Source organism: Anolis sagrei, chromosome 4 (genome assembly GCF_037176765.1).
Source record: "Anolis sagrei isolate rAnoSag1 chromosome 4, rAnoSag1.mat, whole genome shotgun sequence".
NCBI lineage: Eukaryota > Metazoa > Chordata > Lepidosauria > Squamata > Dactyloidae > Anolis > Anolis sagrei.
In genome coordinates this window covers 160,469,222-160,496,242 of record NC_090024.1, presented here as the reverse complement: position 1 = coordinate 160,496,242, position 27,021 = coordinate 160,469,222, and the positions used below count along the sequence as shown (strand labels likewise).

General features: G+C 37.5%; 1 protein-coding gene across 2 annotated transcripts in view; it reads left to right on the top strand.

The window, feature by feature from the left end:
• The window catches only part of ST6GALNAC3 (ST6 N-acetylgalactosaminide alpha-2,6-sialyltransferase 3), a 408,376-nt gene that overhangs the window by 224,701 nt on the left and 156,654 nt on the right, over positions 1-27,021 (top strand). For both annotated transcript variants that reach the window (XM_060773750.2, XM_067467816.1), the window contains exon 3: positions 21,430-21,839. In XM_060773750.2, coding sequence (XP_060629733.2) covers positions 21,430-21,839 — 410 coding nt within the window. The remainder of the gene's footprint in view (positions 1-21,429; positions 21,840-27,021) is intronic.

Genomic DNA, 27,021 nt, shown 5'->3' with positions numbered 1-27,021 from the left:
TGCCACAGTGGCAGCAATGGTCATTAGCACAAGGCCCAATCCAAATACCCTGGAAAAAGAAGTGGCTGACTACAGAACTGCCATGTTCAAGGAGGAACTCACTGAAGTCCACTTCCCTCTCTGTCATGTCTGATTTAGGCAGAGAGGTATTGGGGGAAAAAAACCTAAACCTCATTCCAAATGAAAACTTTACAGCTGCATTTACAGTAAAGTTTATACACAAAATTGTTATTTTCAACAATGTTGTGCATAAAACAAAATTTGTGTACACTGAATGATCAGAAAACAAAGATGTCACTGTCTCTACCACTCACATGGACAATTTTTGATTTTGGAATTCCTGATAAGGGATGCTTACTTTGTATTACTGAATTAGAAAATTGACTGGGATGCTCCCTGCCAAATCAGGACATCTGTAGGGTATGCTGTTTCAGTGATCTGCAGCTAGTTCTGAAACCTATAAAAGGTTTTGTCAGTCTCATGGGAAGGGGGTGATACAAGAAAAAGAAGTATCTACTGATATAAAAAGTTCCATTTGCAAATGAACAGCATTGGATCCCACCCACTGTTGGTTCCCACTTCATCAAAATGGAAAAGATAAATAATTTGCAATATCAGCAATATAAGTAAAATCAAGCCTCCCAATTTTGTATGAGCTGAATACTTAGCATACTGAAGTACTATGTGGATCCATAAATGTGATGAAGATGGTAATTGTATCCATCTATCAAGACTAGGAACCATGAAAGGATTTTTCATCAATTAATTTGTCTAATTCCATTTAAAGCTTATGGCCATCTTCATGTCTTTGGGCAGTCAGTTTATATATTACTGCCCCAAGATGCAGCAATGGCTGCTGACATTGATAGCGTTTTTTAAAGGGATTAGACAAATTAAGGCACAAAAGGCTATAACTGGCTAAAGATAGGATTCATCTTCCAGTTTTCAGCGTTTATATACCTCTCAGACCCTATGACAGTAATAAAGGGAGCAGAACGTTGCCTTATCATCCAGATTCTGAGTGGCTTGTAACTTTTAGGGGTTGGCCGCTTTGGGAGGTAGACTGTGAAAACATTTGGACCTTTGGTTGGATACAGCAATGCTATTCTTATACCCTTATGACAACAAACTATAATATGCCGGTTTCTTATATCCTTACTGACTGGGAAAACATTACATGCAATATATTAAGGAATATGTAATTTCAAAAAGAAAATTCCAGGGCAATGTGTGTATGTGTTTATGTCCTCCACATTTTCAGGTAAAACATTTGTGTGTCATATACCAGTTGCCAGCCATTTGCCTATAGAAAACCATGATAAGCACATCTAAGGATCTCATCACATGGAGGTCCAAATGCCTGGGGACAGTGGGAGACAGTGTTAGGGAACCATGGGACAGCACTCAGCTTCATCCCTTTCTGTTTTGGTCTTGGGCTGTCATCCCCTGGCATATCTCTGCCATCCCCAGCTTCTTTCCATGCTGTCCCCTGCTTCTTCAGTTAGGAGATGGTTAGTCACAACTCCTCAGGGCTCCCTCTCAGCATGCTGCCAGCATGGAGCTCAACGGAGCCCCACTGGAAGTAGCTCTGCATCGTTTGAGGGGCTCTGGCAGAGTCCATTCCCCCAGCATGCTGTCAGCACACAGAGATGGGCAAACCACCCATCTGATGAGGTAGTCAGAAACTAGAGCTGACACAATCTATCCAATTCAATTTTCTCAATCAGTCTCCCCCCCCCCCCAAATAACCCCAGGAACAGACCTAAAAACCAGGACACCAAGAAACATTTTTGTTGGGCTATGTTATAGAAGGCATAAAAAGCTACCTAGATAGACCATAGAGTAGATGGCAGGATTAAACCTCATAGACAACTTCTGCAGTATGTTGGTTGAAATTTTGGCCATAGTCCCAAGTCTGACCAACAGAAAGGTCTCAGAAAGGTAATAGGTCAACAGCATACTAATATTAATACAGAAAAGATTTTCCACTCATCTGTGGCTCATTCCAGATTGTTTTTGATAGTTTCACCATCAGACCCTTCATTTTGGTCTTTCCTTTAACGTTGGCACTGTACATGATCTGCTATTTCTCATTCTCACATATATTCATCGTTGCCATGGTGCATTACTCTACTGGCTTCCCTTGCATCCCAATAACTGTTGGTTTTCCTAGTCCCCAAGTCATTTCCCTCTCTTTTCTTCTGCTGCTGCAAAGAGCAATGATGTTTCCATGTCACACTCAGCTCCACTCCTGATATTGACCTTTTCCTGCATCAAACCATTATTGTAATAGACCGTGTTTTCCACACAGCTTGAAACAAAGTGGTAATATTGTCTGTTCTTTTGCCTTCTCTGAGAAAATCGCTTTCCATAAGCAAAGTAAATCTATTTAAGGTATTTTCCCTTTTCATTCATAGAAATGATGGTTAAGTAATTACGGCCACGATTATCTATTTCAAATATGGCATGCTCTGTGGTATATTCCCTGGAATGTCCCAGCGATAGCGGCAGCTAATTAAATTTTGATTTGAAATACATACAAATGAGCGGGGATAGAAAAGCAACATGTGGAATTGTTTGTCATCCTATCTGTATGGCCCAAACAACATTTAATCCAGTTTGTGTCAAATGGGTACAAGAGAAAAGTATCATGGGAATAGGCAGCTCTGCCAAGATAAGAACCATGCTCTCTGCATTTAGCTTATTAATGCATAGGTAGAACAAGGAAACAGGCCTTTGACTGATCAGGTCGCTAAGAGCAACTGCTGGGTGCTTTGCCCTTTTCAAATGTACTCGGAATAAGAATGAAACCATGCGACTTGTTTTGGCCATTAGATAGCATTATCTCTATGGAATGCCAATTCATATCTCTTCATGCTATGAGTGGTTTTCACATATGGGATTTTAATAACCTTCATGCTGCGCTATGAATGTGTAAGTAGGGCCAACAGTGAGAAAGGCACCACAGGAGTTTTTTTTTTCATTTTTGCTCTTTTGGAGAAGTAAGAAAGAAGGAAAGGAAGGAAAGGAAAGAAAGGGAAAGGAAAGGAGAGAAGGAAGAGAAAATGCTACACCAGTCCATGATAATAGCTTGGTAGAGTTGGCAATATTTCTGATGCCTGAATGGTTTGCTGTAAGGGAGATGTGGATAAACACATAGTTTATATTTGCAATATATTGTCATCCAAGATAAGTTTCTTTTCACAATCCTTCATAACAGTCTACTGCACTGTATTTGTAGTTTCACTATTCTCATCCCATGGAATATATTTCCTGTCTTTCTACAAAGTGATATACAGTACATCCCAGTTTTGTTCTGAATACACTTGTTTAGTCCAAACTGGGTGCCTGTCCTAATGATGGATAGACTTGAAGTATTATGATTGCAACAATAATGTCACAGTTATGACCAACAACCTTATCAGACATGGCTATTTTTGGCAGCATATGCCAATTCAGCCCTAGTTAACTCACAGAACCCATCTGCTCCTACCTCATGATGCATGTATACTTGCGGGGTTCTATGTGTCATATAAAGCAGAGCTGGCATATGCTGCTATGGCAGCAACACAGAAGGCTTCCAATGTTGTGCAGGGGAGAAGCCACATGGTCAATGCTTCCCCCTGTGGGATCAGCTTCCTACCAGGCTGGGCAATGCAGGGCATGGGACAATGGGTTTGCCACACACCCCGATTACCTGTGTTACAAGGTTGCAAGTAGTTGTCATGAATATAGAACAAGTGTTTAGATTTCATAATTTAAGTGCTCTGTATTAATGGTTGTTGCTTGGCTACAACTGTAACGCTATTGCCATAATTGTATCCCTCCCTCCCCCCGCCATCTACTTACCACACCACAGTTGCATGAGGAGAAGGAGGCTCATTCGACCAGCATTTGGAGCATGGGTGAATGATGTTTCTATCAGATTTATATTGTCCCAGTGTCTTCATCCCTGCCGTACTTTCCCCCTTTGCCCTCAGCTTACATTTGTTGCTGCAAGCCGATTTCAAAGTGAAAAGGTATTTTGCACTCAATCAACTGAGCAGGGCAGGAAGAGGAGAGTAGGGTGCAGAATCTTGCCTTTCACATTACTTATTGTGTATCCTCTGACCCACTTCATTTATTTAAATATATATACCTTCTCCAAGATAGCATACCAATAAAACAATAAAACAATTTAAATCAAGGCATCGAGCATGACAACAAGATAGACATCTCAAAAGGTGACAACATTAAGACAATATGCATAGACATTTTAAATAAATTAAGCTCCAAAAGCTGGGTAATATGCAATGTTTTGACTTGGTACTGGATTGACACCAGTGTTGGCAACAATTAGGCCCTGAGCTTAAGGTATTCCACAGAGAAAGCCCATTCTCATATGCTCCTTCAATCTATAGCTTCACTGGTGATACCTAAAGGAGAGCTCTTCCTGTAGACCTCAGTCCTTGGACAAGAGATCCCAAGCCATTTGGGCCTTTGGATTTCATCACAATTTAGATGTAAATTCAAACCAAAAGTAATCTGGCAGCTCCAGCTCTTTTAAGACTGGTGTTATGTGTTGTTTATAGCTTTTTAAAACTTACTGTACCACACTGCTACAAGAAAAATGTTGCTATGAGATACTTCAGACTGTCATTTTTGACAGAATTATGATGTAGTATGTGTGTATATAACAAACATCTGACTTGCAAACAATTCACAATTAAGAACAGGGTGAGATAACAGGGAATGAGAGAAATCTATTCCTTGGCATTTACTAAAATTAGGTTCCAGAATTCTGCATAGATATAAAAATCTGTGGATGTTCAAGTTCCATTATATACATATAGTAAAATGATGTCCCTTATATCAAATGGCAAAATATAGGTTTGCTTTTTGGATTTTTGGATGTAGAATCCATGGATACGGCAGGCTGGTTGTATATGCCTTGTGGACTTGATCTGCTTCCCCACAACAACACAGCAGTATTTTAACAATTATAAATTCATGTTAAATATGATTTCTCCCCTAATATATCATTCGGGTTGGCCCTGAGGGGTACATATGACAAGTACAACCTTCTGTAGTGCCAAATCATTTCTAATTTGCCATGCTGTCATCTAGTTTCATATGCAAGGAGGGTCCTGACCCTGTTATTCATAATAGAGCACTACCATTTCATGTAAGATGCCTTGTGCATTCAGGGAATGCAGCTGCTTATTACTATATAGAGCTACAGAGAATAATATTTCTGCTAATAACATAACTTCTAAAAAGTCATCTCTTTGCCAGGTGGGACTATGCAGCATACATTCCAGTGAGTCATTCAACCAAAGTTGAAAGCAAGGAAGCAAGCAAATACTTTTTCAAAGCTTCCATATTTTTCAGATGTCAGAAGCAGTGATTCATCCTCTTCCTGGGGCTCTGCAAGAACATATTCACATCCTGCAAAGCCTTCATCCTACTCCCAATGTTGTGCCATTCACCCATGTGTTTTGCTTTTGGATTCTTCCTGCCTCCCTCTCTCATGTATGATGCTGGCAATCACTAAAGCAACACACGGCGTGAATAAATAAGAAAGGCATACTTTGGTTTCATACACTCTCATACTCTGTTTAAAAGAGGCCAGAAGGAACAAGCATTAAGTTCTATATTATATGTTCCTAGTATCAATGTTCATAATACTATATGTATGAGCTGACTTCATGTTTATGTTGAGGGCAGGTTTTGGGGCCAAAACTATTGATTTTTATATGATCCATGGCTAAGTTGAGGGCCATTCTGTGTAGAGGGGAGCCAGCTACCCATGGTCACCACTGCCATTTTCTTACATATTCAAAAAACCCAGAAGCACTGCCATGGTGGAGAGTAGAGCAATTGGTGCATCTTTTAAGTTTTTCCAGGACAGACTTAAGCTCTCATCTTTCACTACTGATGGTTTATTTTTGATAAGAATTAAGGTACAGTACTTACATTGACCCATAGATAAGTTGACCCAGTTTTGGAGGGTTGGTTTCTTGATTTTAAATTTTAGACATACACATGATTCCATAGTGTACACTTGCTTAATATTTGGCTGGGACTGTTTGATCAATGAATGTACATTGTTAATTCTCTTTTGAGGGGGCAGTGATTGAAGGATGCTTGGAACCACTGTTTTATAAGATTAGTACATTTATAAAAAGCTGTTTAATATGAATCCACTTTAATTGTAAAAGTAACATACTGTGAAATCCTGGAATTTGCAGTTTAGGAAAAGAAATTTAGTTTTACTGCTTCCCCAGACAGCAAACCATTGCATAGAATGCTGTCATGACAGTAAAACTGAAATCAAAGTGTTATAATTCTATAGTATACATTAGATCAGCCCCCACCCTCTTAACATTTCACAAAAAAAGTTAAAACCTGGCTGTATGAGCAGGCCTTCCCAAACACAGTGTAGCTTTGAAACTCTGATCTCAGAATGGTTGGACAATGTGACTGGACAATGACTGATTAATGAAATGTGGAGGACTTATGGTTTTTTATTATGTTTATTGATATTAATTGTAATGATTTTTTAAATCTATGTTAAATGTTTTTAATATTTAAACTATTTTTGTACTGTTGTGGGCATCGAATTGTGCCATTTTGTAAACCGCCATGAGTCACCCTCGGGCTGAGAATGGCGGTATAGAAGCGCAGTAAATAAATAAATAAATAAATAAATAAATAGTGTTAAAAGGCCCAACTTGTGTTTAACAATTTGAAGCATTGGAAAATTATAGTTTTTAGACACACACAACCTGCTCATGCATTTAGTGTTTGTTATGGAAAAGAGCAAACCACAGACAACTTACTACAATGCAGTCTGAACCCTGCCACATGCACAACGGAGGTCCTTCTTACAGCAACACCAGAGGCACTCGAATTGGCCAGCTTCTGGTCAAAGGAAATTTAGTATAATGTCAAGTTTTTAACTTTGTGTTTTTTCTATACATTATTAATTGTATTCTCAATTTGCTTCTGATATGATAAATAAATAAATAAATAAATACGACCTCACAAGAACAGGCAAAAGATACATACATTGACATAGTATTCCTTGCCTTACTATATGGAATACAATTATTGATGCTATCCATGTGCATATATGTAATATCTACAACATACTTTGTACTGTATCTAATCTATAGCTTCATGGGTGTGCAAACTATATGCAAACTTAATTTTCTTTTTATAGAATTCCTTTTTAAAAAAAAGTAGGGACACATTTCTGATAGTGTTGTCTTCTCTTTGAGATCCACCTCTTACCCTTTTTGCAGATAGTGAGAAAGAGAATCTAATTTTAAACACTCAATAACAAGCTAACAGTGCTTTCGGGGCATAAAGTTTGGGTTGTTTATTTTCCTTTCACATTAACCTCCCATAGATTCATTTTGGCATTTTGCCTAACTTCAGGGTGAAATTATCTTTGCTTCATTATTTATAACGAATCAGCAGTCATTTAGGACTTCACGCTTGTCACCTTGTTGCACATTATAACTACTCAAAGCTCCATGGAAGCATTATGGCATAACGTAGATCCTCCCATCCAAATGTAGTGGCCCAAGGAGTCAGATTTGAAGGAGAGTCATGTTAACATATTCCAGTGCAAGGGCAGGCTGTTGCTCTTCCTAGTAAGCTGCAACTTCTCTGGGCTTGTCTATTCTTCCTCTTTTATAAAGTTTGTCATCTGCTTAGTCACACAGTAATGTTGGAGAACATGCTATTACTATCATTTTATGTTAAGTAGAATTTTTATCAGGTCGTATTGGCCTCACACTAAAAGTAGTGCAAAATGTCAATTGCTTCCATCTGCAGCTCATAATTTTAGTTTTTACACAAGAACTTTCCAAGCATTTCATGTTGATGCACACTTCTTAGACATGAATTATTTTGTGACACAGTAATTCAGCTTTACTAGCAAACCAGAGGTTGAAATTAGGATATATGGACACAGGTGACGGTAAAGGTTTTCCCCTGACATTGAGTCCAGTCGTGTTTGACCCTGGGGGTTGGTGCTCATCTCAATTTCAAAGCTGAAGAGCCAGTGTTGTCCTTAGACATCTCCAAGGCCATGTGGCCGGCATGACTGCATGGAGCACCGTTACCTTCCCGCTGGAGCGGTACCTATTGATCTACTCACATTTGCATGTTTTCGAACTGCTAGGTTGGCAGAAGTTGGGGCTGACAGCGAAGTTCATTCTGCTTTCCGGATTCGAACCTGTGACCTTTTGGTCAACAAGTACAGCAGCTCAGTGGTTTAACCCCCTGCACCACCGGGGGCTCCTTATGGTCACACATACATTGTAATAAACAAATGTCTGGAGACACAACATATCTAATGAAATTAATTGATTTATATATATACACACACACACATATACATACATATACATACAATTTATTGCTTAATTCACATAGACTCAGAAGTTTCTCATACAACACATTTGCACACTCAGTCGACACACTAACTTGTCACATCACAGTTTGGAAAGCTCTGCTTTACACAAGGACGGCACGGATGAGTGGAAATGTTTTGTGTTCTTTCACATCCTCATACAGTTCACCTTTCCAGACCCCCGCTCCACAGTTTGGGTCTCTATAACATCAACCAATATATAAGGAAGACTTACAGACTTCCTGTTGTAGCCCTGGCCTGTATCTGACTATGGACTTATCTACACTGGCTGCTCAAACCATGGCCAGAATACAGTACTAATGAAGGCATTGCTACATCCCCCAGCGTAATGTTATGTTATTGAATGTTCTTCGCATACAACTGAAACGGCATTTAATTAACTTGCGTGACAAGCAGATCTACCGTAATTTTACTTTCAGGTCTAGGGTATAAACACAAATGTATCCTGAAGCTAAATTCAGCATCTGTGAAAAGCATGATTTTAAAGTCTTCTATATATACATGGCACATCAACATCAACATTTCTAGTGTGACCCTGAAGGAAAGAAAAATACACCATAAGAGGAATGGATGTGTTTTCTCAATGGATGAAATATTTAGAAATGAAAAAATATAACATTTGAACATCTTGTTAAGGTGTAATAAAAGGATAAAATTTAACAGGAAAATTTAAGGTTTACTTTTTGGCAAAATAGCTTTTAAAAGACAATACGGGATTAATATGACTATAACAATCATTATTCTTGGTTTGAATTAATTTCATTTCAGAAAAAAAGGACAATTAAACATTTTTGCATATCACTTTCTGTGCATGCAAAAGAATGTATTGGTTGTTTTCCCAAAAGTATTTTAAATAATTCTACTAGACATCGTTGAGGTTCAAATGAATTAGAGGTTCCATTTACAGTTCATTCACTGAGTATTTGTGGAACTGTGTTTTCCCTATTTTTGGCTTTCTCCAAAAGTCGTAGTTGGGTTGAGAGGATAACATAAAACATGAAAAAAAATTCAAAACACTCCATAAAATGTTTTAAAACCCTCTTTAAAACTGAATTCTAAAACAGGTAGAATGCATTGCTCATAACTAAGGATGAAAATAGTATTTGAATTGAAGGGGGAAATTAGAAAAGAGATTTTAAAGTGTCAGGTAAGCTAGATGAGAATAGCCCTCCTGAAGCTCCTTTGTTGTCCCCCATCCCCTGAATCTTCAAAATGACATAAGGACTACTTATGGGGACTGCTTCCACATTTTCCCTACTTGATGAACATAGCCATGAGGTATGTCAGTGGGGCAGTTGGGCAAGGAGGATGATCACCAAATATGTTCCAACAGACAGTGTGAAATAGTGATCTTTGGGATCTTTGGAATATTCCCTGAAATAATGCCTACCTCATATTATAGGTATCAAAATATAGGGATTTTCCTTGCTCAGCAATCTCTTGCCAGACACAAGACTAATGTGACAGCAGATAAAGGCCAAACTAGAGTGGAAATAAGTGCTGTTGGGGAGGACAGCTGTGCAATAATAGCTTCCACAGAGGGTAGAGGCTTTATATGAGAACACTGTGTCCCCCAACTGTCTCCCCCATGTTGTTGTTGTTGATCTCTACCTAAATTGAAAATATGGTTACTTTTTTTTACTTACACATGAATATATATGGTAGTTACTGAGTGCTTACAGAGAAATAACCCACATAGAATTTGATCAGAAGCTTTGATCAGAAGCTTTACAATCCCTAGTCACATGTATGAGCTGTGGTTCAATTGCATTGATTAGATCTTTTAGCAATTATGTTGAATTCTTCTAGCAGCCGGAACAGGGGACACAAGCCCAGTCCTCTCAGTCTGCATGCAGGCAGGAACCATGTTTCTATTCCAGCAAACAACATGGCCATTGCACTCATGGAAGCTATTTGGGGGGGGGGGGGGATCAATCTCCTTCCTGTAATTCCCCATTCTCCATTGAAAATCCCATTTGAAACTGTTCCTGAGTGTTGGGAACTCTTTACAGCAGGTTTTTGGTTGCACAGAAGAATACGATGTAGTTTAGGGGCTGAAACCCCTGACTCTACCATGAGTATTGCATTAAATTTAAACCAGAGCTAGGAAATATGTAGTCCATGGGCTACTTTTAGTGTATGAACTTTCCAACACCATTTCTGCAGCCCCCTGGCTCTTCCCAATCCATCTTCATTAAAAGGGTTTTGGTAAAAGAAAAAAAATCTTCATGAAATGTTCAGCAAAAAAGTGTCCAAATGGATTAACGAAATACATTTGGTAGAGCAGTTGCATTTTGTTTACAGTATAATTTTATTCAGTGTTTTCACACCAAAGAGGAGAAAACATGTTTTGGAAAGCATAATGGGTTTTGGTAAAAGAAAAATACTTTATGAAATTTTCAGCAACACAATGCCCAAAAGTGAAAAAGGATGGTGACTGTAGAAATATGACTCCAGGGGATTAATATTAAATATGCATATACAGTTGTGTATATTGTGACACTCCTGACCTCTGCAGCAGTTTCCATCTCTTCCTGAGAGCAAAAGGTCTGGGAAGTACTGAAATCATTATGGGTTTTTTCCCCTTTTTTGTATTAACAAAATGAATTTTGTGAGAACAGTTGTTTTTTGTGCACAGTATAACTTCATTCAGTGTTTTCTCACCAAAGAGGAGAAAATATATTGTGGAAAGCATAATGGGTTTTGATATAAGAAAAAAAAGTTATAATTTTTTCAGCAAAAAAAATGCCCAAATGTGAAAAAAAAAAACCATGTAAAAATCTCCTATCCAATGGACAGAAAATCTTTGTCATTTTACATCCCTATTTTGGAGAAAATTGTTATTTTATCAAACAAATCCTCTCCCTTTTCCACTTGTTTTTTTTTTTAATCATTTGTTGAAAGGGGCCTTTGCAGCACTCATGGCTCTAAGGGGTTGGAAATGGCTCTGTGAAAATGCTCCATGGTTAGACTAATTGAAAGTTCTGAATAATGTATGTTTGTGCAGTGGAAGGACTCTTCTACTGTATTTTGTTGTACACAATAAAACAACATCTGTTCTTTGTGCTCTTCATATCTAGCTGGCTATTGGTGAGTGGAAGCTGATAGAATTCAGGATGGCATTGGGTCTCCATTGTGCAGTATACTCTTTAAGAAAGGATTACATGGTGTATGCTGCAAACATTGTGCTGCACTGCAAGATATTAGAAGTGAGAAACTATTTTGGTCCTCTCCTGTTGAGAAACATTCACAATTCAGCCCGTACACTAACGGTATGTTCCTTCTCACCATGTACCCTTCAGCTGCAACTGACATTTTACCTCCTGGTGTTTTCGGCTGTTTGTCAACCTAATACGTCTGACACAGGAAGGAAAGAATCTTTGGGCAAAAAAACTGTCCTGCTTATTTCCTAAAGCATAGATAATTCTGTTGCTAATAATCACACAAGGAAAAACTCTTGAAATCTTACAAAAAAAACTAATCTTAAAATATGTTGCTAATTGAGTTTGTTACTTTAGTAATTTTTTATTACTGAAGAAATAAATGAAAGTCTTTAAAAAGCTTTTCAGTCATTCTGGGGATAGTGGCTGTCCCATGTGGAAGGCTGATTGGTTTTTATGTCACCCGTTGCAGCCCAATTTGATAGAAGTGCTTCTTGTTCAAATGGCGTATTATTGTTGAAAGCCATGCAATACTAATGAGGGCCATGTGAACAACCTTGTGGCTTTTTAAGATGAATGGCCTCTTGGCTTCGACATGCAGCTTTTGTTTGGAATGAGTCCCAGCTCTAGAACTAGACTTTTCCAAATGCCTTGTGTCTCCTGTTTCCATTTATTTTTGCAAATTGCTTCAACTAACACTGCTTTTCCCCATTCCTTAGCAAACATCCCCTAATAAAGTTAGGGGTTGTTTTAGAAAAAGAAACTGTTTGTTACATTTAAGAAGAGAAACAGGTTGTCAGGCTTTCATTTTTGTCTCCCAAAGGCATACTCATCCCCTCTAGCAGCTGCAGACGATCTGCACACCTGAATGCACTGCTCAGATTCCAGTCTTTTGTACTGTGCTACAGTTTGGGGAGAAGTTAGTAGAAATGCAGCTCATAACAACTAGATGGGCTTCTTTAACAACACAAGGTTAATTAACTTGATTTGCATCTTATTTCTAAATTTTGTGTGTAGACTGTTAAGTATGGCAGCTATGGGTCTGGCCAGAAAGTGAAAAGATACTTGATCTTACAGGCAGTATTAGGTGCATAGTATATTATTGTTTGTCTGCTGCATATGGTTATTGCACCATTGGCCCTTGTTATCCCCAAGGGTTTGGTACCAGGACATCCTGTGGATATCAAAATCCAAGAATGCACAAGTTCCATTACATACAATGACAATGTAAAGCGGTGCCCCTTATACAAAATAGCAAAATCAAGGTTTGCTTTTTGTCATTTAAAAATATATATTTTCAAGTCATGAATGGTTGACTCTGTGGATGCAGAATCTGTGGATACAGAAGACTGACTGTATAGATTCTTACTTGTTGTGGTCTCTGAAGATGTTGAGAAACAAACATATGACATTAAATGTATCTTTAATTTGTGTGTTATTTTAAAATGCCAATAGCAGCTCTGGTGAGATGAGGTGAGGTGAGAGCTGATTTCTCACATATAGTGGGAATATGAAGTCTATCTCTTTCCCTTCTTTTACTACCCTGTTGAAAATCATTTATCCAAAGCTGCTATTTGCATTGAGCTGGACAGAGGGGACTATAACTACCACTGACATCATTTCCTCATTGTACTGCTGCATGTTTTTGTTGTTTCAATGTATTAGATTCCCATTTTTTTAAAAATCCAAATATCTCAACAAAACAGAATGAAACCCCAACAACTTTATTTTATGTTTTAACGTCTTGAGCCCCCCTCCCCGGGAGGGGGGGGGGTTGAAAAGGACGGGGTAGAAATGCTGGAAATAAATCTATTAGCACAGGGGTCCTCAAACTTTTTAAACAGAGGGCCAGGTCACAGTCCCTCAAACTGTTGGAGGGCCAGATTATAATTTGAAAAAAGCATGAATGAATTCCTATGTACACTGCACATATCTTATTTGTCGTGCAAAAACACTTTAAAACAATACAAGAATTGAAATGAAGAACAATTTTAACATATATAAACTTATTAGTGAGAAGTGTGGGCCTGCTTTTGGCTGATGAGATAGGATTGTTGTTGTTGTGTGCTTTCAAGTCATTTCAGACTTAGGTTGACCCTGAGCGAGGGCCGGGTAAATGACCTTGGAGCAGTGAGGGAGGAAGGGGACATCCGCCTAGCCAGCCAGATCAGCCAAATCAACCCTGGTGATCAATGGGATGACAGATGTCACAGCCAGATCACCCTCACATCAACTTAGGTTCACCCTGAGCGAGGGCCGCGTAAATGATCTTGGAGGGCCGCATCCGGCCCTCAGGCCTTAGTTTGAGGACCCCTGTATTAGCATATAGCCAAATAATTTGTGAAAAAGGTGTGTGTATCTGAGCCATATCTGGCGCAGCTTCTTTTGCCAACCTGTTAAAATCCCAACAGTTATCAAGAGGATATATACATACACCTATGATTAGTATCTTGTGTTGGTTTCAAATTTTGTTGATAGTGGGGGCACCATTTTAAACTGATTCACTTTTCCCATGAGATTTTTTTTTATAAAAAAAACCCACTTGCAGGCTCTCTAGTGAGTTTTCCCTGTCAAACATACCACTGTATTATACTTTCAGCAGCAGGCTATGATTTAATTTCCTCTCCTTCAGCCAGTGTGGGTTCATCAGAATTCTTGTTCCAAAAATCCCAGATAGTCTGAATGAAGCTGGAGCATTAGATACAATGGTTGGCATCAAAATATCAATGTATTTTCTGATTATTCACTTCTTAGGAATTGCCTTGCAAAGAGCCATCACATTTCACTTGTTTTGGAAACTGAAACCCATGCTGACAATTTGGTTATTGTTAAATAATTTCCAAATAATAAAATTTTGATGAATGTGAACATTAAATTTTATGAAGGCAGGGATGCTTTTAGCAGTGTGGGGCCCTGAGCCAATTCACTTGTAGCTTAAAAATGTAGGATACGGAGGACTGAAATTCAAACATAAGTAATCAGATCCAGCTCACTCTCTGTGGTGTATGTGTGTGTGAGAATTTCATGTTAGCTGTAGGTTCTGATTTATATATAGTGCTCCTGAGAGCTGCATTAAATTGGAATGTCTGCTTTGTGAACACTCAGGCAAATAACAACATCTCATTTTATTTCTTCTCTTTGAGTGTGGTGAATTTTCTGTACTGTAAAAGTCTTTGCTCCCAGGTAGAGATCTGTGAAGCATAACTATGTGAGGGTGAAAAGAACTTGGCTAATTCTTCCTGGAATACAAGAAAATTAAAATACCTTTTTGTTTGCATAGCATATAATTTATTATTATTATTATTATTATTATTATTATTATTATTATTATTTCTTACCCTCCCTCTCTCCCTGAAGGGACTCAGGGTGGCTTCCAGAGCAAAAGGCAAACAATTAATGCCACATACTTAATCATAAAAACACAACACTCTAGAAATAATAAGAAATACATAGTAAATTAAAAACACGAATAAAATAGACCCCAAAGGAGAGATGGATGATCAGGCCTCATAAAATACATAAGCAGTAAATACTATTTAAATACTAGATATAAAATATAAGATATAGACATGAAAGTGGCTCTCAAAATATATAAACCCTTAACAAGAACATTGGTACATTGGTATAAGGTACATGAAAGAAATAAAAGTAATGCCAGATAGTTAATGGCTCCTTTCTATTTTTCATTTGAGAGACCTTAAAAGAACATCAGGAAAAATCAAGGAAAATGCTATTCCCATCTGGCATCATTAAACATGTTGCATTCCTTGAAAAAAAACTGGTGATATTTTGGATGACTCCGAGAATAAATAGCTCTACAATGAAGTATGCTTCTCTGGAGCTTTGGTACCTGCTTTGCTAGAATTCAAGCATATTGGATAATTACAAGAAAAGCTCAAATTAGATGACTAAATTAATGTGTGATGTGAGTTGCTAATAATTTCCCCTCTCAGACATTAAAAGGATTAATAGTTCATTGTTTCAAAATTACAAAAATTAGGGTAGCAACCGAAATGATATAATTTTGAACTTCCTCAATGCCCATCATCTCATCATGAGACTAATTTTGTATGCAAAACTCAGAATGGCAAACAATTTGCAACCAAGGGAACAACAACAGTGGAAATTCCTGTTAATCTTTGGGACCAAATTCATTGCCCCCCAACCCAGCAATGGGAAACATACATTTAAAACCCTGCCTGCATTTGACCATACACACATCTAAACAAATGACAGCCATTAGAAAACACTAGTTGGTCTTCCCAATGACCTTTTCCAGCTTGGTCTCCTTCATTATTTAATAGTATAACCTTTGATTCTGTGGAGTCACTTCAGCGCTAAATAAAAAGATTTAATAATTGGGACTGCTTGATCAGTGACCTTTATTACAGAACTCTCTCTTTGCAAGAGAAACCACATTGTTTTTCAAGTCCTAATTCATCGTTTTAATTATGCTGTCTCCTGACCGTAAGCTTTTGTAGAAAAATGGAAAGGTCAAACATATTGTTGTTCTGTAGAGATTAAAATGTAAGTTCTCTGCAAGTGTCATATGTGACGATCAAAAATAATGGATCTTTTTGATACACATCCAGAGTCAATCAGAGTCGAAACATCTAATTATGGAGATCTTTTTACAAGCCACAGTCACAAGAAAATGACTGGAAGAAAGCCATGCAAAGACACCTCTAGCAATTTAGTGTTACACTATAAGCTGCTGACAGGTTAGCTTTTGCAGGTTTGGGATGCTTTTGGTTTGTTAGCAGAAAAGACAAGAAGAAGAAAAAAGAACTCTTTACTAGAAGAAGGGTCTATACTAGCATATCTTGTTGAGGACTCTGTAATTTTCACACACAAACTCACATCTGTATGAGTGGTTCAAACAAGCAAGCATACATAATAATTTACTGCAGTGTACTTCCTGTATGCCAGGCATATTTTGCCTTTTTGGTCTTTAAGGAAGTTTAAAACACCAACAGCATCTTTAATGCCTCTTTCTATTGTTGCTGCTTCTGAAAAAAGATATTCAGTAACTTCAGTGAGAGCCTAAATAAAGGCACCAGATGCCATCGTATTTTGGAAGCTAAACAAAGTCCTCTGATTAGTACTTCGATGGGAGACTATCAAAACTCTTAGACAGGAAACCCTTATGTAATTCATGAGGTTGCCATAAGTTGATAGGCACTATGAAGGTACCGATACTCAGACTATAGGGATTTCCTTCATAATTAAGATTACTAAATTCCGAGCCATATTTATTCACTTTATACAGATATAATGCCTTCTTACATTGGATGATGATGATGGGTTTACCAAGTGTTATTAATTAACACTAACATATAGAAAACACTGCATGAACACCAAGCACAAAGTAGCTGCATGCAACAACATCCTGCGGAAACTTACTGGTAGTGCATGGGGCGCAGACTCAAAATTAATAAGAACATCAACCCTGGCCTTGTCTTATTCAACTGCTGAGTATCCATATCACCTTGTTTGGCACAAGTCTGCCCAAGCAAAGCAAGTGAATATAGCACTAACAAAACATGTAGAATAATCACAAACCTACAACTGTTGATAGACTCTATAAGCTGGCATTGCCCCCCTTCCAGCGATGTGCAATGAGAAATTGCTGCCAACTGTGACAGCAATAAGGTTTAATTAAACACAGTGAAAGCCATCGACTGTGTGACTATCAGCCTCCTCCCAGTAGACTCAAATCAAGGAAAAGTTTCACGAGAACTACCACAACTCTTAATGTTCCCCCAACAACAGCAGGAGTGTCCCTCTGGCCAGCTAAACCAGGAAATTCCAACTGGATGGCCCCCCCATGAGGGTCTGCCTCCAGGGGCAAACCAAGAATGGGCAAGTTGGAAGTCCCTGAACAGACTCAGAAGTGTTGTTGGGAAATCAAAAGAAGCATGCATCATTGGAATCAGTAGTAACCAGCTAGGTTACTAATAACAAGCTATACATACTAAATGTACAACTCATGTCATTGCAAAATACAAAAAGTTTATCATTACCTTTTATGTTTTCTGGTTACAACGTAGGCACACCCGTTGTCATTCTTAGTTCTGCTGGCTCTGTTGGATCTATGACTCACTGGAATGTGTGTTGTTTCATTGTCAGTTCTAAACTATTTTTATGCCGTGGGTTCAAACAAAATGTTGGAGGATTAATGGCATTGAGTGCTTGGAAATAATCAGTTTAGCTCCTCTTCTTGATAGGAATTCGTTGTCTCTTTTGGATAATGTAAGGAGATGCATCTAGGGACTGGAGACACAATTCTGTTTTTAATCCATATCAGCTCAAGTCAGAAAAATAAAGACGTAGACACAGTCTTCTTACATATTATAGGATCTCCTAAAAATGTAGGCCAAATTAAATTCTTCCACATCCCTAGACACAACTAACAAAGTCTATTTCAATGCCAATAAGTACTGATTGTAAATGGATTTTATGTAATGTTATCATTTTAGCACCTAAGTAGTAAAGCCAGTTTTATTCAGTTACCTCTTCTGGGATTCAACCCTAGTTTTCAAGTCTGAATATCCAAAAAGTAGGTTTATATCCATGAAATCTTTTTCACCTTTATTATTGATGGTCTTAATTGATATGTAAATGCTTTTAAATGTTTAAAATGTTTTTATGATGTTGTTGGCATTGATTTTTGCCTTGTGAACCACCTCAAGTCGCCTGCGGGCTGAGAGGGGCAGTATAAAAATGCAGCAAAATAAATAAATAAATAAATAAATAAATAAATAAATAAATAAATGGTCCCAGTATTTTAGAAGCCTTTTGGACAACATTTTCCTTTCTCTAATATTTTCGGACATTACTGGATCTGCTCTTAGCTTTGTTCTCTCGCCTTTGTATAGTTTTTTTGTTGGAGTCTTGACTTCATGTGTTCACCATCTGTTGTCATAGAAAAGCTTAGTAATGCCTTTGACTAACTCCTAAGAGTGAAATCCTCATTGTGGCACTACTTCTTTCAGTGGGATTGGTCTGGAATAATGTAACTGATTAAGGATGTTTACCTACATGAATTAATATAATCCACTTATGATCTGATGGTTAGTAAGCTTGCTCCATTTATTTATTCGTTTGGATTTATTATGCTATGATGGTTCATTTGAGCCTTTTCTCCTATTAATGTGCATGGCATGGAGAGGAAGTACAATGTGTTATCAATATAGTACATGATGGCAGTCGCATGCAAGCAGAGCATCATGGAAGACTTCAGAATATGAAATTAAAACCTTATTTATGAATACACCTAGGAACTGTATTTGCCAAAGGCGATCACCACGTTGATATTCATCACTTAAATGCTGGTGCTAAGTATTCATTTAACGATGTATGGTCTGAAGTCTATCTGTTTATTTCTTTTAGACTGAGGGTAGGGTAGATAGGTTCTCATAAAACTGATTGAGTACTTGCTTGAGTGGTTCTAGTTCAACACTTGTTTATCCCTTGATGATAATATGCACATATTTTCCCCAAGCAAATTAATATTATAGCCCAATAAAAAGAAAATACAATAAAAATATCAAGGCTATGCACAAGCTCAGTAGCAACAAGTGCCATGGTTCAGTAGTTGACTATGGTAATAAAATGCAGTGGTTGTTGCATTTATATAATTTCCTGTCTCTGTGATGTTGTTGCTACTGTCAGTAGTGATGGTATATGCAAGAGGTTTATGTCTCTTCAGGAATCCACACGGGAACTTAGAAAGAAGCAAATTCTTAGTGACTTATTGATTACTAGGTAAAGAGCTTAACAATATATCCAAAACCAATAACAGACAAAATCTATTTTTGAATGTGTATCATTATAAAATTCTTAATTCCAAAGGTATCACAGTTCTTACATAATGATTATTCAAATAGTTTTAATGTTCATGTATTCTTTTCTTATGCATCAGGAATTAAATGACTTTTATATTTCCAGAATGTATTACATGTTGTGTATCTATTCCAAAGTTTCCAAAATGAAGCCAACAGAATTTTCCAAGATAATACCAACCAGAAAACATGTTTTAAAATTTAAACAACTCTGTTTATTTTTTCCTGCAAGCATAAACAAATTTACCTATTCTGAGTATGCCTATATAGAACTGCTGTTAATTTCAATTCTTTTTAATAGAAAGAAATGTTGTAGCTTGTGAAGGAGAATGCAAATAAGCACTGAATACAATAATATGTATACAATCTATTGTAAAAAAATCTATTTACAGTCTTCATTAAGAATATGGATAGAGGGAAAACTTCAGCCTCTATCTGCACTGATATATAATGCAGTTTGAATTTGCATTATGTGGTCAGTGTAGGCTCATATAATGTGGTTCAGTGCAGTTAAACGCATTATATGAATTGACTGAGCATATAATGCAGTTTCAAATTGCATTATATGACAGTGAAGATGTGGCCACTGTTCTCCTGTTAATAAATATCTGTACTTGTTTCTCATCTGGCACTTTGTTTTATTTTATTTTAATTTATTATGTTCCAATCAGGATGTCATCTAAAAATGGTATGTAATAGCTTTGATCATACAATAACAGTATCAGTCAGGCCTGTAGCCGGGGGGGGGGGGGGGGGGCACATTTTTCAGGTAAAAAAACCAACTTTTTTTGCTATTTTTGGCCTTACTAACCTTGCAAACCTTATATCTTATATCTTTTGCGGAGCAATAAGGGTCTTTGGACTGTATTAAAAATGTTGTTGTTGTGTTATCAAACTACTCTCCATGATTTGCTAAAAAATGTTTCAACCCCTCCCCCCCCCCCCCAATTTTTTTTTCTGGCTACAGCCCTGGTATCAGTATTAGGGTGACCTAAGAAGTGTTGTTCCCCAAAATCCTCAACTTTGTCAATAGTTCTTAGCATTTCATTTTTACAATTATCAAACACCCAAAGTCTCACTTTCATGTTGACCTTCTCTCTTTGCTCAAACTATCCCCTCTTTGTTCAGGCACACAACTGACATGCTCCAGCACGGAATAAAATATGTTGTTTTTGGCAATTAATACAAAGTGCTGGTAATAAACAATAAAGCCCTATACCACTCAGGTCTAGATTTTCTAGAAAACCATTATCTCCCTATTTGAATCTGCCTGTGACTTTTAGTGAGGCCTTTCTCACTGTCACATCACCTTCACACCTGATGGCAACACAGGAGAGGACCTTCTCATGGATGCTTCAAGGCTATGTAGGTCACTTTTTATAGATATTAGATTGGTACACTCCTTCCTGTCCTTTTGTAGGCATGTGATTATTCAAATAGTGCTAATGTTCATGTATCCTTGGGTTAAGTTTTGAGAGCTGACTGCTTAGGGGGAAAAGGGTTTTCATGAACTATGTTGTTTATGTTTATTATCTTTAATATTCTGTTTTAGCAATTCAGTGCTATCAATTGTTTGATTATTTTAAAAGTTTTGTTTGGTGTAAATTTTTAACTATATTTGTTTTGCAATTGTGAATTATTTTGTAAGCTATCTTGATTCACAGATTGAAGGAAAGGTAGGATATAAATAAATATGATTGTTATGGTGTTTGATTGCTATATCGGTTTCAATGACTTGTATGATCTTTAAAGAGAAGCAAAATTAGCATACATCAAAGCATCCTAGAATTTTTTGTGTACGATTCTCCCCAATTCCTCTAGTTCTACTACCTGTCCAAACACAGATGAGCTCCTTCTGCATTAAAATAGTGATCTCTTGGAATATTTCAACCTTTCGGTCATAGTTGAACATCTATATCTAATGATGATGTTGTTTAATTTGTTAATGGAAAAAGAATAGCATCTTATTTTTTTCTCTCTCTCTCTCTTTTCCCCATAGCCTCTACAACTGGACTGTGATCTCTGTGCCATTATTTCAAATTCAGGACAAATGACCCAGCAGAAAGTAGGATATGAAATTGACCAGTCATCGTGTATATGGAGGATGAACAACGCTCCCACCAGGGGCTATGAAGATGATGTTGGGAAACGGACAACAATAAGAGTTGTATCCCACACTAGCGTCCCGCTTCTGCTTAAGAATTCTGAATATTTTTTCAGGGAAACAAACAACACCATCTATGTCATCTGGGGACCTTTTAGAAACATGAGGAAAGATGGCAGTGGCATTGTGTACAACATGCTGAAGAAAACCGTGGACAACTATCCTGAGGCCAAAATCTATGTGACCACAGAAAAGCGCATGAGTTATTGTGATGAAATGTTTAAAACTGAAACAGGAAGAGATAGGTAAGTCTTGCTTTGAAAATAAAAAAAATATTGCAGTTAGTGGTCTTGCTGTATTTCTGAGCTGAACATGTCAACCACAAAGTAAATGTGTAAGATCCATTTTTAAAATGGATTATTGTCGGCTTTTGACTGTTGTGAGCACTCAATGAGGCATCAGCCAAGCACTATTTTTGTTACCTCCATTAACATATGTTCTATCTGTTTTGGTTGATGGGAGTCTCAAAGTGAGTTGGTTACCTGAAGCATTTTCAGCACAATATGTTGTGTTTTAGCTCAGTTATCATTGATTAAGGTGGCATTTTACACAAGGAGAAAGAAGAGTGCATTTATATGTTTTTAAAAGCATGTGGCTAATTTTGTTTACTGAGAAAATCCCTTTCCTGCATGAGGGCGGGGAAGTGCTTTGATCCCTCCCAGTGAAGGAAGAAACAGAAAAAAGTATTGGCTGGGACTTTTTGTGGGTGGGGTCAGCAGCCAGAGAGTGCTCCCCACTCATGCCATTCTTTTGGACAACGCTGCCCCACCCACCCACCTCCTCTACAGTGAGCTATACAAGGATCGCCAATGGGGACGGGTAGGAATCCCCCCCTACATTCTGGGGGGAGGGGGTTGCCTATCCTACACTGTTAATCCATAGCAAATTGGGTGAAGGGAGGATTGTAGATAGGCCTCATATGTAGAATAGGTATAGGCACATAGCAGTTGCACCACAGAAGGGGAGGATTGAGGCAAAAATTATCCATCCATTTACCCGATGGGTCCCCATGTGAGCAACTTGTGGGTTGCAGCTGGAGACCGTGCTGTCTCTCCGTTGTTTGAGGGTGACGTTATCTCTGAGGGCCACTGTCTAATGTTATTACATAACAAATGCAAGTGTAAGTTCTAGTTCATGTACAAATTTATGTTTCAAACCCCCGAATTTTGTTGGCAGATCACATAGAGATTGATGGGTAACATACAATAAAGTTGCCCATAGTTAACCCGCAATGTGGCATGGTCTTATGATTTCACTGATTGGCAATATATAATAAAGTTGCCAATAGTTAAAACTGAAAACATATGAGGAGAGTATTTTCAATGACTCGTGTTGAAGTGATCGGATTGACACTGATGACAAATGTATGCTACTACAGAAGAGACACAAAACAAAGACATTTTCAGCTGGATGTCACCATCATTTCATTTCCATTCAATCTCCAGTTTCTTCTTCTTTGTAAATGTGAATTATTTGCAAAGTTCCCCATAGCATTCAGAATCCAGCTATGTCTTTTAGCAGTGTTACAATTAAAATAGAGAAACAGTATTAATCTACATATCTTCTATGTTGGTCATTAGTCTCCCTATGTATGGGCAAGGAATTGAGGGTTAGTGTAGCAATGTAATGTTGGTCGCTTGGTGAGACTGTGGCAATTTTGAGATACAAATCTTAAGACTGTATTGGTCTCCAGGTCATGTTGAACCTGTCACTTTATTCCATGTGTTAGATTTTCAGTTCCTACTACAACAGGGGATCTCAGTATGACAGTGATGAGTAATCTGTACCTGAGCCATTGGCTGACCTATCAAAGAGTAACTGAGCTCCATATGTGAGGGAAACAGACATGTGTACCAAGCCAGATCATTCGACATTTATGCAGTCTCTGTTTCTATCTCTCCATATCTCTTGCTTTGTCACTTAAGCCAAATACTCCACCATACCCTTAGATAAATAGCAGCTTTTGTGTCTACTGTTAGTTTAAACTGTGCTCTTTTTAGCAGCAAACTGAGTTAGAGGGAAGCCAAATGACACTCAGATGGTACAAAAGTGTACAGCTCTGGTTGGAAGTGGATATTGTGGAAGGTTTGTTCCTTGAAATATTATCTGTGCATATGTTACATACTGTCAATGTATGGAAATATGTTTAACAGATTTCTAGCTTGTCAAACCTTTGTCAGTTCTCTATGATACTTTGATGTTTGATGAACCTGAGCAATTAAATATTCCCATTTCCAGAGTATCTATATTCAGCATTGCCTCTTGGTGATAAATAGTAAATAGGCGTGTGTTATAGCCATTACTGTGATGCAAAGAACTCTTGCTTTTAAAATTCAGCCATGAACACTAGCTGATGACAGTCAAAGCTAGTCTCTGTGAAAGAGCTAATGACCATCAATTTCCAAACAAAACCCATATTTTTCTTATCTGAGCACAAAATATCTTCTGAAATGGGTTACTAGAATCCCACGATTGTCCCTGACACCCTAACAGTGGGAATGGGAAGGCTGGTTTGTTCTTTCTTGAGACCTTCATTAGTGAAGTACTTATGTGTTTAAGACAGTGTGAAGTCTCCTTTCTGAATAATTGTTGTGCATAAATAATATCCTTTGGCTGGCACTTGCTCTTTCATATGAATGCTTCTCTGTTTGTATGATCTTGAAGGTACTCTAGAGCTGACAGCTCCTTCCCAGACATCATTAGCATTTTTGGAGCTGTATTATGTACACAGAATCAGATGAAAGGAGAATTTAAGTTATATTTGAAAGGATACCAGCCAATAACCAAATGTGAAAAGGATTTTGTTTCCTCTGTTTTTGTATGTTTACCTGAACTCTGATGTGCCACACAGTTGCCTTGAAATTTGAAAACTTAATACAAAAACATCTTACAGCATCATTTAATTAGTAATAGCTGGAGGGGGAAAATCTTTGTGGATTCCATTAAAAGAGAAAGGGTTCATTCTGGTCTGATAAAATGCACCGAAAGGAACTCAAAATAGCATTTAATTAGCTGGCACCAAAGCTTGATCCACCCTCAGGGATGTGTAAAATTAATGAAGTTTAGTAGCAAAGAGATCAATGCCCCATGCCTTATGTGAAGGTGAGGCAAAGGAAGGGAGTGAAGGTGAGGGGAAGAAAGGGAGTGGCATAGTTGCAAGGCTCCATTTGAAAACCATTTGCCTTTTAAAAACAGAAACAGAAGTTACTTCCATAGAAGTGCTTCCAGCAGTGAGCACCCAACATGGCGCTGTTTGTCAAGCCTCATCCGAGACAACTTGCAAAGCCTGATTCTGTTCTCCTGTACAGATTAACAATCCAAAGTGGTACGACATTGCACAACCTCTTCAGCAAAGAGTGTTTGGTAATCCACTGTCTGGACCAGTGCCTTGAATTGTGAGTCTTTATTCAGTTATTGCATCAGTCTTCAGTTGATTGTAGCCAATAACTTCCAAGTCAGCAATCAACACATGTGGCCCAAGATACTGCACTTGAAATGTCATGTTATGCAAAAGAACTTAGCTCAGTTTCCGTTCATTAAACATAACTGTTGGAAAACACCATGCTGGCAGCACAGTAATTAGACTGGTATTCTAAAATCTTTATGAAAGCAGTGTATTGGAGACCCCAGCTGTGTGAACATGTCTCATAAATGGCATTTGCACCAACAATTTAGCATGATATAGTGGACATTTGGTATCTACTGGAATTTGATTCCAGGAACCCCGTGGATACCAAAATCTAGTCCATTTCTATACAATGGCATAATAAAACTGTATCTCTTATACAAATGTCAAAATCAAGATTTGCTTTTGGAAGCTTTTTTATATATATATATTCACGTTGCAGGCAGAATCCATGGATATGGGGGACAAGTTGTACTATTACTTTATAATAATTTTTATTTATAGATTTATCAATCAAAATGTGTAAGTATACATTCTTTCCTCTTTTCACAATATCTTAGACAAAGGAGTATGCCATATTGTAGATAATCCAACAGTAAAAGAAAAAATATCAAGCACATCTTTAAGCATATTTCTTATCAGTTTTAACTTTCCATTACAACTTGTACTACATATACCTCTAATACACACCTTTTATCTACTTATATATGTTTTATTTCTTTATTATTGTTATTGTTATTATACCCTAGTACTAATCTACTACAATACTTATTAATTAAAGTCACAGAATGTGATATTAATATTTGGTGCCACACTGTAACCAATTTCACTTTTTGAGTCCCAGCTGAATTTTCCGAAAAATGTGTTGGCAATTGTAACACGTGGATAGATAAGAACAGAAACAAATGGAAAGGGAAGAAAAAGATAAGTTGAAAATACATAGCAAGAACAGAAGCCAGAATGGGAAAATAAATGGCTAACAGAAACTGAAGTCCTTTTGTATTTGAATCTCCACATGCAGATTCTGGAGATGGAACAGATATGGGTCAATAGTCCAACCCCTGACATTCTGCATCTAAATGGGCACTCACACTCTCAGTGCCCATGCATTTGCCAGATTGCCTGCCACAAACATTTGAAGCATTTTAGATGTTCAAGTGTAAGGTCTCTGTGCAAAACAGAAACCCAATCCAAGTTTTTGGATCTTTCCTTTACTGATCTTTAAGCAAAAATGTGGCTATAAGGTGCATTGGAATAACAACATCCGTATGAAGGATACTGGCATGGTCTCACTCTGTTCTATGTCTGTAGGAAATAAACAGCCTTAATCTGATCAAACCCTTTTATTTTAGTGTAGTCTGACAACTTTTTTGAGTTGTACACTAAAGTAATAAGCAAAGAAAAATTAAATAGTTCATGCTTTGGTCTAAAGTTGTGTGTTCCTGCTTCACAATGCTTTGATGAAAAGATGCATCTTCCAGAATGTTTTTGACCTGCTGTTAGTTGACCAGTTTATGACAGACTACTAAATAAAGTTGCTACTGCTCATTCAAATAGTCATATTTGTATCAGGACCAGACCTGAGCGAGAACTTTACATACAATGTCAACCTCCTCCTTTTACTGCTCCCCTCCTTTAAAATTAGCTGCTTGTGTCACTCATAGCATGCAAGTTTATTTATGTTGCTATTTCTGGTTCAATATCAAGCAACCACTCATGGTGTTAGAACTGCTGGTATCTGTTGTATATTCTATTTTCTTTGTGTTTTCCTTATCATATAGCAGTTACACTGTCTCTTCAATTCCTTGAATTAACTATCAGTGTTGTCATTTATGACTTTCTGCCAATTTACCAGGGAAATAAGCAATGTTTTCTTTCTACTATTGGGGCCAAGATAAATCCAAGATCAGTAGCATTTTTAGTTTAAAAATTAGTAATATATGTAAGAGAAGTTCAACAGACCATGAGTAAAATTAATCTAGAAAACCACAGAATAAGATATCTAAGCTGAAATGTATTTG